The following is a 12,528-nucleotide window of genomic DNA, read 5'->3' as shown; positions in this document are numbered from 1 at the left end:
TGTGAACTCACTGCCTCAGAATCTCCTGTCCAGCCTTTTCCATTCTCTAGAAAACCTGTTTAAAACAAAGGTGGAAAACAAAGCGCTAATGACAAGACTATCTACTACCAGAGCAAGAAAGCAAACAAACAACAATAAAAAATCCAAGAACTGGTGAAAGCCAGGGTTGTTGTTTAGTCAACCAACAACCTTGAGGGGACATTGGACTCCTCTGCAGAACTCCCTGAAGATCCCCGAGTCCTGGAAATGCCATCATTAATCACCCTTAACCCACACAACCTTATTTTTCTCATAGGAGCATGTGTAAATAAAACAAAAACCTTCCCTGAAGGCAAATATAATGGCTCCCCATTAAAATGAGACTGCTTGACCTAAACAAATGGTGCACTGGGTAACCATAATTCTGCATGAAATGACAATGATTTTTTTGAAACAGCTGGGGTGCAGTAAGATCATTATCGGGCTGTATTTAATAATCCTAAATGTTAAATGGAGTCCAGGCTCCCCTGAAGCCAATTTAAATTGTTTTTTTTTTTTAAGTCAGGGTTAGAAATAACTGATTTGGGCATATTATACATAACTTTTGCTAAATAAAAATTTGCCAGTGTTTGGACGCTGGCTAGGTATGTCACTACAATGAAATAGTGTAGGGAGACTGGAGGAAGTGAGAACAAGCAGTGGTGTGGAAGGAAAATAAATATTGGGGCACCCAAATCACTAAGCTAAAGGGAAAAGTCAGGCTGGGAACTACTTAGGGCCAGCCTGCCTCCCATGCTATTCAAAGTCACCCCTCTGCTCACTGAGATAAATGCATATGCCTCCTTTGGAGAGGCTAATCAGAAACTCAAAAGAATGCAACCATTTGTCTCTTATCTACCTATGACCTGCAAGGCCCCCTCTCTGCTTCCAGTCTTCCCAGTTTTGCTTCCAGTTGTCCCGCCTTTCCAGACCGAACCAATGTTCTTCTTGCGAATGTTGACTGGTGTCTCATGTCTCCCTAGAATATAAAACCAAACTGTGGTCTGACCATTTGGGGCACATGTTGTCAGGACCTCCTGAGGCTGGGTCACGGGCACTTGTCCTCAACCTTGCCAAAATAAACTTTCTAAATTAACAGACCTGTCTCAGACTTTCTGGGTTCACAGTGGGAAGATGGCAAGTTTGGTTTATGGAGAGAGATGGATATTAGCTGCCCTTGAGAAAGCTGATGAGAATTGACCTTGCAGGGGCCAAGGGACAACTTCCCCTTTACCCTCTAAAGGTTCACTAAAAAATCAGCTCACAAAAGGCAGATGAATTGAAGAAAAGGAACACAAATGTACTAACACACACACAGGAGAGAGTAACATAGCGATTACCCCATGCCCGAGGGGTACAGAAGCTTGAATACCATCTTGAAGTTACAGAAAGAATGGGAGCTTAGATCATAGCAAGGTTACAACAGCAAAACAGGTTATAAGACAAGAGAAAGCTTGGCTAGCAAAAAGTGGCCTTAGAGCACTCAGCCATAGTCACACAGAAGAGTCCCAATATCACTGAGCCAGCCGGTGACCTCCCCGGCCCTCTAGAGAAAAAGAACGTGTTAAATCTGGGATATCCTATTGTTTCTATTTTAGCATGCCACATGAGTTAGATCTTAAAGAATTGGCAGAAGGCCGGGCGCGGTGGCTCAAGCCTGTAATCCCAGCACTTTGGGAGGCCGAGGCGGGTGGATCACGAGGTCAAGAGTTCGAGACCATCCTGGTCAACATGGTGAAACCCCGTCTCTACTAATACAAAAAATTAACTGGGCATGGTGGCACGTGCCTGTAATCCCAGCTACTCAGGAGGCTGAGGCAGGAGAATTGCCTGAACCCAGGAGGCGGAGGTTGCGGTGAGCCGAGATCGCGCCATTGCACTCCAGCCTGGGTAACGAGCGAAACTCCGTCTCAAAAAAAAAAAAAAAAAAAAAAAGAATTGGCAGAGTTTTGGCAGGAAATGATATGAGCTGAGAAAAAGACAAGGAAAGGGGCAGAACCGAGAAATCTTGCCTCATTTTCTGTGTAGTTTTCCTGTTTGGAGAAAGCGCAGAAGTACAAGTGGAAGATGAATAGTGAAACACGCCAAAGCTGGAAAGGTAATTTGAACTTACGTCATGACAGGTTTGGGGGTGATTAATAGGGGGCAATTTTAATTCAATTGGCAAAAAGAAGCTACGCACGTTCCTGACTTTGATATTTTTGTTTGAATATTATATATACTTATAAAAATCTTTTAACTTCATAGGAATAATTTTGGTTAAAATTACTATGCATCAGCCAGCCTCCCCGTGGGAGCGAAATTACTTTTTCTCGCTTGGCACTTCAGATCTTACTACATACATGTTGGATATTTTTTATTAAACAGGGGAGATAGATAGTGACCAGAATAGCTTTTGTTCAAACAGCAGCAGCAGCAGAAGAGATCTGTCATGTTTACTGGCAATGTCAACTGTTTGCACTGAGTACAAATGTCCTTTTTTCAAATTGGCCTCATCGGAAAAAATCTTTTTAGAATTTTAAATTGCCTCCTCTTGCCAAGTATAGAAGTTCTGTCCTTTTCCCAACAAAAATGATTTGTTTTCCTAGATTGCAAAGTATTCTATTATCTGAGGGGGAAAAGGAGTCCTGGAAGGAACTTAAAAACTCTATCAAGCATTAGTGAGAAAAGAATTCTGATAACTGAATCTGAGACTTCCTCCTAAAGGACAGCCATAGAAGAAAAACACCATAGTTTACTGGTAGGGGGAGGAAGGGTTGAAATGGGAACAGCTAAGACATTTTTTCCTAGAGCTTAAAAAATGGTAAAATTCTTAAATATCTAATATTCTCTCTTATTACCTCCTTACTAAATTCAGTGACAAAAGAAATTGGTTATCTGTTATAGCCATATCATGGCTCCAATTGCATAGATTTCCCTGACATTAGAAGCTTCCTCTTTAAAAAGGTGAAATACTTTAGGGGAATAAATGTTGATTCTTGCACTCTATTTTCAGAAATTTCCAGTAAAATTAATGAAGCTCTTTTCAACATTTCCAGTGTCTCTGAGATCCTCTGAATTCAAAAATCTGGAGGGCTTTTCTTTCTTTTTTGTTGTTTTTGGGGTGTTTTATTTTTGCAGATTTTTTTGCATTAGCATAATTAAAAATCAAACCACCTATTAATTTCCACTGACATCTTAAAAGTCATGTTCTCTGGGGCAATTCTTTAGAATTTTTTATAAGTTTCTCATTTTCAATGCAAGCAATATGAATTGAGCTTATTAACTTTTAAAAATAGAAAAATGTTACTCATGAGTCCTGTTTAAAAAAAGAAAATATATATAATGGCAACTAAAGTCTTTGAAAATAATGTACTGTATTCTGTTCTCCCTGGAACATATACAATTTCTTTGAAGTTAAATGCCTAAAGAAACTAACATAGACTAAAAGGAACCCCTAAGGTTTAAATTAATGTTCTTCCACTTGTATCTAAATGCTGACTAGGGAGCCACTGGAAGAAAAGAAATGTCTTTTTAAACTGAAATTTTGAGAACAGGAGTCATTAATGGTTACTGTTTTCATTAATGGCTTTTACCATAGGTTTGTGTTTTTAAGATGTTAAGTAGCCTTTAAGACTAAATAATGCAAATTCAACTTAGCAGTTGTTTAGGTCCACAAGTAAATAAGCTAAACCAATAATTTGGGCTTTTTATTGATCAGCTGATTGTTTCAGTCAGATTGAAGGGAATACTTAGCATGATGTGGCCATCCTCTCACCTCAAGCCTTCCAACCTGGACACTACGGATTTGTAAATGCCGTTACACATTCTATGTGAGAGTACTGAGATACAATTTTAATGTTCTCTTCTTCTTTTTTTCTTATACCCTCGCTACAAAATGTAGCCAGGACCTCCCAAAAGAGAAGGTGCTTAGTTATCAGGTCCAACTCAGGGAACTTCAAGGAAGTGTCACATCCTAACTAGGGTTCATTTTTTATGAATATGTTATCGAGCTGTGATTCCTTTGAGAGCAGGGTCACCTCCTCATGCAGTCTAAGTATTCAAAACCTGTTGATAGAATTGAGTGAACAAATGAATGAATGGATGAACAAATAAACAAATGAATGAATTAATTTTTCCCCCGACATCTGTGAATTGCCTTAAGCCTTTGAAGGGGAAAAAATACGAAAGAATAGAAAGACCAAGAAGTCATTATGTATTTAAAACTAATTATGTACTTGTCCACATATATTATTTCATTACCTCCCAACTATTGTATCAGGAAATGGAGATTTAGAGGGGTTGTATGACATTGACCAAAGTCACATAGCTAGTACATGGTGAGGTTGGGTTTTAAAGCTAATTCTGACGGGGCACAAGGGAGCTACTGGGAGTCTGAGCTGGGAGGTTTGCTTGAGCCCAGGAGTTCAAGACCAGCCTGGGCACCATAGAGAGACCCTATCTCTTAAAATTTTTTTTTCATTTTATTTTATTTTATTTTATTTATTATTATTATTTTGAGACAGGGCCTCGCTGTATTGCCTAGACTGGTCTTAAACTCCTGGGCCCAAGCAATCTTCCTGCCTCGGCCCCCCTAAAGTGCTGAGATTACAGGTGTGAGCCACCCTGCCTAGCCAAAATTATTTCTTAAATTAGCCAGGGATAACAGTGCATCCTGTAGTCTCAGCTACTCGGAAGGCTAGGGGGGAAGACCCCTGAGCCCAGGAGTTTGAGGCTGCAGTGAGCTATGATCGCACCACTACTCTCCAACCTGGTTGATAGAGCGAGACCCCATCTCTACACACACACACATGCAAACAGAGAGAGCGAGAGAGAGAGAGATAGAGAGAGAGAGAAACCTAATTCTTTCATTCAAGCCCCTGATCTTTCAGCTATCTCAATACTTCTTACTCTATCCTCTGCTTTACAATGTGTAAAAGGGATCCAGGAGAGAACACGAAATGAGAGTTTCTCTTTCTTCCAGCTAAGAAAGGATTTTCTCTTATCTTCACCTTAAAATGGTGCATTTTGAAGGATATGAAATTAAAGCATCTTTAAGGAAATCAGTAATCATGAAGGAGGCACAGGCTGGATTTGCTGTGTATTAAGGGTTAAGAAGACAGGTCACGATATTCTATAAGTACTCAGCTCTTTATAGTCACTCATCACCCCTGTTGTGGTTCAAAAGTAAAGCACCACTGCCTCAATTCAGCAAATTACTCATCAGAGGCCATACTGAAGTGTTTGTTCAAAGAAAGATACTTGTTTTGCATCTGCTTCTGGGTCACTGAATACATTCTGTAGCATGAAAATTCTTTCCTCTTTGGGACCGGTTACTCTTTGTCCTAAGGAATGTTCCTCATAGGGCACATACTCTGAGTGACAAAACTCCTTCTTATCTCAGCTAAGATCCTGTAAATAAAAGAAAGTCTTAAACAAGGGTCTCAACGTGGGTCTCATGGATATCCACTGATAAACACTGAGACTTCAAGAAGCCCCTGAAATTGTAGGCAACATTTGCCACGTATGTCCATTTGTGCATTTGCAGAGGCAAAAGAAGCTCGATACCTAGTAGAGGTTCTTTTATATAGAACCTCGATAGCAATAGATCCTAAAGAGATTCAAAAGAAAAAAGATTAGAGATTCTTTCAAAAGAAAGTAAGTCTTCCTTGTGGCTTTAAGTTCCTGCCATGACATATTTCTCTGGTGATAACATTTGCCTTCTAATTAATACCATATGATTGTATTAAGTGTATTTTTGCTATAAACATCCAAAGGTGAGAAGGTAAATAAATTAATATGTGGTTAAGTATCAATAGAAGCAGCAAAGGTATCATACACGGCAGACAGGGAGCCTGCCAGGGGCACTGCCAAGAGGACACAACGCAGAGCTCACAAGTCCTCTCCAGAGAAGAGCCTCGCACAGAGGATCAGGAGAAAGATCAGCAGTTTCCTAAAGGGTGTTTGAGGCTATGCAAGACACGCTCCCAGGAACTGCTGTAAATGTGTGAAGCCCATTGCCATCATAGGGGCCACTGAAAAACTTCCTCTTTGCCCTCAGAAGGTTCGTGGAAAAATCAATTCACAAAAGGCAGAATAATGGGAGAAAAGACATACAAATGTATTTAATCCTAGTTTTATGTGAAATGGGAGCCTTCAGAATGAAGATCCAGTGATACAAGGGAAACTGTCCTTTTTTTTTTTTTTTTTTTTGAGATGGAGTCGTGCTCTGTTGCCCAGGCTGGAGTGCAGTGGTGCGATCCCGGCTCACTGCTGCAACCTCCACCTTCCAGGTTCAAGTGATTATCCTGCCTCAGCCTCCTCAGTAGCTGGGATTACAGGTGTGTGCCAACACGTCCAGCTAGTTTTTGTATTTTTAGTAGAGACGGGTTTCACCATGTTGGTCAGGCTGGTCTCAAACCTCGTGATCCCCAATATCGAGATCCCTCTGCCTCAATTTCACAAAGTGCTGAGATTACAGGCATGAGCCACTGCACCTGGCCAAAACTGTCCATTTTTATTCTTAGGTTCAACAAAGTATAGACAGCTGTGTTGAAATATGCTTGGATGAAAAGGACATAATATATACATTTCAAAAGGTATATTATGTACATTTAAAAGGGTATAATATATAAATTTAAAAATGTATAAAGGGTATACATGCTCCAGTATTATTATTATTAGCAATAGACTGAGTGGGGAACCCAGCAAGTCCCGTCTGTCTATGTTCTTCTTGGCCTTTGGGCAATCCTTTCTTCTGTGCATGGGGCAGGATCCTCTCTGGAATAGAGGTCTGATGACCTACAGTCAAACAAGGTAGGTCACAGAATTTCTTTTTGTTCTTTTTCTTTCTCTTTCTCTTTCTTTTCTTTTTTTTTTTTTTTTTGAGATAGAGTCTTGCTTTGTTGCCAGGCTGGAGTGCAGTGGCACAATCTCAGCTCACTGCAACCTCTGCCTCCCGGGTTCCAGTGATTCTCCTGCCTCAGCCTCCCAAGTAGCTGGGACTATAGGCACGTGCCACCATGCCTAGCTAATTTTTGTATTTTCAGTAGAGATGGGGGTTCCACCATGTTGGCCAGGATGGTCTCGATCTCTTGACCTTGTGATCCACCCGCCTCGGCCTCCCAAAGTGCTGGAATTACAGGTGTGAGCCACCGCCCCCAGCACATAACTTCTTTATGGCCATTTTTTTTAACACAGAAAGGCAGGAGGAAAGTTAAAGTAGTATTTTTCTCTTTTATGGCTGGCTTTGGGGAAAGCGGTTCTGGTTTCTCTGACCCAGCTTGGGGAAAGATTCTAGTTTCTGTGGCTGGTCCCAGGGCAGCACAAGAGACCAGAGACTGGAGGGCAGGCAGGAGAAGGTCAGAGAGAAACTTTTGTTTCTGAGGCTGTTGCTGAGACATTCACTTAGCAGTATCCTTTTCTGAGCCCTAACACTATTGAAGAAGCGGTTGTCAGCCCACACACAGGAAGAGGAATCACGTGCATATGCAGACATGTAGTACCGAAGGAACACAGGGCTGAGAGATCAAACACTCCTGCTGTCATAAGGCAGCCTGGGAGAAGGTGTCGATCATTTCCGTTTCACACATCGCCACTTTCCTAAAGCGTATCTTGGTCAAGCATCGACTGCTTGCACTCAGCAAAGCTCCTGGGATTCATCAGTACCTGTCATCACTCTCCACACATGGATCAGCATGTTATGTGATTGCTGTATACAAACTGGCATTATAAACCCTAACTGTACCCAAGGAACCAACATGGCGCATTACATCAACAGTGTAGCCTGAAGGATTCCCTGGATAGACACTGTTGAGTCCCAGCCTAATGGCTTTAACAGAGGTATTAACTTGTTTTGTGTCAAACAGCTGTGTTAAAGATTCCCTAAACAGATAGTGACTCGGCAAGAATATATTAGTAGCTGCTCACTGTGCCAATCATCTGAAGTTAATGTTATAAGAGGTTGCATGTGAAAACCAGGGGGAAAGGAGATTTGCTTTGTTAAGATTCAGCTAAGCCCAGTTTTTGGATTGTAATAACCCTGTCAAACTCTTTGATGTTTTGAAGTGAGTGGTCCTACTGCATAACCTTCCCGGAGTCTAACACTAAAGTAAGCAAAAGTGAAAGATCAGTGATTTGAGCCGGTTGTGCAGACCTGATACTCCGCACTCATAAATCATGCGTGAGCTGTTAAACTCATGGGTATTACAAGGGGAGAATTAGGCAACGTTTCATATTTGACTCCACATGTGCCACTAAGTTTTACCTAAGTTCATGACTAAAAATGAAATGCCCAACCCTGGAAGACCCTGCGTTTTCCCCGGAAAGCCATGAAGGGATTGGATACGAAAGAATTAACCTGTCACCATTCATAACCGAGGTCAGGGGTTAGGTGAGCCCACATGTGAAACACTTCACAACTGGTTAGATTTCAAACCAGGACTAGAACTTAGTTCTTTTCATTATACCCTGTTGCATCTCTGTTAAAGACAGAGGAGGAGCGCCATTTGGACAGTTGAGGACTCTCTTTGTATTCCCCACAGAATGTCACATAGCACTAAGAGCTCAGAACTAGCTTATTGACTTAGAGTAACACGTAAATATCTGGAGTTTTAATAATAATTTTTTTCTCATTAAAATAGAAAAAATACACATGTATCATACACACACACATGCACGCTTTTCTTTGCCTCTGTATTTAAAATACACATCTATCATACGCACACACACACGCACACATACACACACGCTCTTCTTTGCCTGTGTATTTATTTGCCACACAACATTGTCACGTTATATTCAGTGTTGTGTTATGTGCTTTCTCCCCGTTGGCAGTAAATTATCGAAGTCGGCTGACTTAGGAAATAAAAGTTTTTTAAAAGCCTAATGATATGTTGCATGGCATGATCTGAAGCAGGTATCATCCATGGGGTTATTGTTGACCTTCGGAGAGCTAAAATCTGTAGTACCGCCAGAGGTTTCAGACTTTGAATCAGACATGCCTACCTTGCCTCTTCTTCCTAATGCCCCGTCCAAATCCCTACCTTTGTGGCTGGAAACCATGATACTCCTTTGCTGCCAACTAGTGGTAAGTTTCAACTTTAGACAGCTGTTTCTCCTGCTGAGCACAAAGATTCAATGTTCTAACACCACGAAGCCTGGAAGGGGCCGTGTGGGTTCTTACAGAGCAGCATTTTCAGGTTGCAAGCTATAACCCTATAGTATTTTGTGAAACCAGTTTCATTTTTTAAATGAACCCATTACAAGATAAAGGAATAGAAAAAATATCAAGTATATCCTATGAAGCGAATGAAGGTTTTAGATTATGAAACTAATAATTTCAGTTATTTTGTGCATGTGTCCCTCTGGGTCACAAGGTAACATGGACACAAATTTTAAAAATTGAAAGCTGCTGAACCAGGGAAAGGAGCCATTAGAACAGGAGGAGTCCAAAGTTTGCCTAGAATCCTTCACACTTAAAAAGTTTAATGCATAAACTCATTAAGTCTAGAATTCCTCTAAGAGCTTCAGGGCTTGAAGTGGCTGGCTTCCACACTCGTTAAAAGAAGCAAACCTTTGACAGATTCTTTACTGCCTGCTGCTGGGTTCTTACAGAGAAAATGAAAAGTGTGGAGCCTGACTTATTTTAATCATAAACCTAGGCATGTTTCTGGAATAATGAATCTCCTGATTAAAGACTGCAAAGTTCAAAGACTCGTTTTGGCTGCAGGAAATAAAATGATTTGGAATTAAAGGTGAAGGAATTGAAGCAGGTGAAATGTGAATGGCTTAAACTGCAGCTGTAGTACAAGCTTTTGCCTTCTAAGAAATCTCAATGAGGAGAGATTATCAGAGGAGACAATTTGCATCGGAACCATTATTCAGGCCTGGCAAAGCATCCATAATTTTAGGACACAATAAAAAGTTTCTGCTTCGACTTTCAGAAGTTGACAACTTTAATAAATGAGACACAATGATGTCCAGAACGAACTACACAAAAATATAGTATTAATTCCACTAACTCATTAATGTAATAAAAAATGTGGTTATCACTTCATAGGGCTTGAAATGATAGGCTTAAGGGTGTACTTTGGGAATTAATTTGGGAGTTCTAAATCCATGTCCTTTAAAATGGTCTATTTCTTGTGACTATCATTATGTATCTGTTTGACTCAAGATCTATATCCTTCACAAAGCCTTCCCTGACTTTCATTTCTTTTAACAGAAAATATTTATATTGTGAAGAATGTATTTATAAATAACATACATTTTGCAATAAGACACTAAAATGTATACCACATCAGGTTATTCACTATTTAATGTACGATAATTTTTTTAACCTGGATCCTGACAGTTAAGGACAGCGTTTCACGTATTATTCTCCCAGACAATATGGTCTCATATTGAGCACAAACTGCTTCCTCAACTAATATTGATCAAATAGTAAATGGAAAAATGAGAAGGAAATTAGCATTCATAACTATGTGTCAGACCCTTAACATATATCATTCGATGTCCACAGAAATCCTGAAAATCACTAACAATTATTCCTATTTTACAAATAAGGAAACTGAGCTTGGTAATAATTCACATAGTCCAGTAGGCCTCCAGAACCTAGAGACCTTTGTACTGTAACAGGGATGATGGCAAATATGTGTCATCCCTGGAAGACAATCATTGTGCTCTTCCCTACTGAGGCAAGATATAACATCAGAATCCTTCTCAACCTAGTGGTTTGGGCAGCTTCAACCAACTGATCCCAGTAGGTTCAGGAGGAGAAAACAAATTGCAATTCCTATCATTCAGTCTGAAGTCTCCAAGACACCTTCCAGCTCAGATAGTCTATACTTCCTACCCACACTCTTTAAAGAGTTATATTATAATAATTATGAAAGGCAAAGTCCAGGTTAGAAAATGAAGCTTCAAGCTGTCACTTTGTCAAAAAGGTACAACTGCCAGTCAAGGCTGTCTGTGCCTCCAGCCTCCAGCCTCCTCTCTGATTAATTTCCTTCTACCATTTCTGGCCCCTTTGCATCACTGTGTGTTTGCCAGCATGATCCTAGAGCTGCTGTGTCCAACACGGTAGTGCTATCCACATGTGGCCATTGAGCACCTGAAATGTGGCCAGCTCCAATGTCAGAGGTGCTGTAAGTATAAAATACACTGTAGATTTTCAAGCCGTTGTATGAAAAAGAGATAGAATATCTCACTAATAATTTTCTATGTTGATACATGTTGAAATTGTATTTTCAATGTTGAGTTGAGTAAAATATATTGACGATTTTTTTTCTTTTGAGACAGAGTTTCTCACTGTCTCCCAGGCTGGAGTGCAGTGGCGAGGTCTCGGCTCACTGCAACCTCCACCTCCCGGGTTCAAATGATTCTCACTGTCTCCGCCTCCCAAGTAGCCAGGATTACAGGCACCTGCCACTATACCCAGCTAATTTTTTTGTATTTTTAGTAGAGACGGGGTTTTACCAGGTTGGCCAGGCTGGTCTCAAACTCCAGACCTCAGGCGATCCGCCCACCTCGGCCTCCCAAAGTGCTGGGATTACAGGCATGAGCCACCGTGCTCGGCCTACTGATAAAATTAATTTCACCTGTTTCTTTTTACTTTTTTGTAAGTGGCTACTAGAAAATTTAAGCATATGTATGGCATGTATTTGAGGCTTGTATTCTATTTTTATTGGACAGAGCCATCTTAAAGGCTTTCATTTGCTATCTTTGATTCTTCTGCCATCCTTGCTTCTGTATGGCTACCTATTCCATTTTCAAGGCTGGCTGAACCTGCGTCTTTAGTTGCTGGCTCCTGGCTGCAGCCTTGAGTTGGTGATAGAGCAGCCATTCTGTCTTCCCCTACTCCACCATAGCTTCCCTTTGCAACAACTCTCTGCTGCCCCCTGTTGCTGCCAAGCAACCTCTGAACTCTCTCAGCCTGGTTTTAGCTCTTCCAGCCAAACCCCGTTAAACTCCAGCAATCTTAATTTCTTAGGGTTCCTTTCAGAGATACATAGCAAGAGATTGAATTTAGACTAGGAAAGTGTGAAAACAATCAAGGCTATTCCTCCTTGGACTTGGAGTGCACCTTCCTTTGCAGGGCATTCAACCAGGTCAAGCAATCACATCTGCAGCTAATTGATGCTGCATCCGAAATAGAAAGTCCCTTCTGATGATAGCTTACCAATATTCACAGCCTGGGAAATGGTAGCAGAAGTTAAATGACTGAGACCATGTTTGGAAACAGCCAGAGCAAGTCAGATGGCTATTAAAAGTCCAAATATGAGATTCTGAACAGGAACTGACTCTTTAGGAAGGAGGGAAACGCAGAGAGACTCCACAGGAAGGCTAGGCTACCTAGAAAGGAAAAGGAATAAACCAGGTATGTGTCTCATTGATCAAAGATCACCACAGCCAGTGGGCAGTAGAAAAACAATTGTTCAAAGATCTGAGTTCGTATCTCAGTTCCACCACCTGAGTGTAGACCCTTGATCCTGTCATTTAACTTTTGCAACTGAAGACTAAAGACAGTAA

The 12,528-nt window shown here is 40.8% G+C and overlaps 1 protein-coding gene across 3 annotated transcripts in view; it reads left to right on the top strand.

Moving 5' to 3' along the window:
* The first annotated feature begins 1,998 nt into the window (after positions 1-1,998).
* The window catches only part of ZP4 (zona pellucida glycoprotein 4), a 58,276-nt gene continuing 47,746 nt past the window's right edge, over positions 1,999-12,528 (top strand). For all 3 annotated transcript variants that reach the window (XM_021666922.2, XM_021666921.2, XM_021666920.2), the window contains exon 1: positions 1,999-2,116. In XM_021666922.2, the coding sequence (XP_021522597.2) occupies positions 2,086-2,116 (31 nt within the window). In that variant the 5' untranslated portion in view covers positions 1,999-2,085. The remainder of the gene's footprint in view (positions 2,117-12,528) is intronic.

The sequence above is a fragment of the Aotus nancymaae genome, unplaced genomic scaffold, assembly GCF_030222135.1.
Source record: "Aotus nancymaae isolate 86718 unplaced genomic scaffold, 86718_ANA_hifiasm-v0.15.2.pri h1tg000032l_0, whole genome shotgun sequence".
In the NCBI taxonomy this organism is placed as follows: domain Eukaryota; kingdom Metazoa; phylum Chordata; class Mammalia; order Primates; family Aotidae; genus Aotus; species Aotus nancymaae.
The sequence above is the reverse complement of the archived record's forward strand: the minus strand, read 5'-3'. Positions and strand labels throughout refer to the sequence as shown.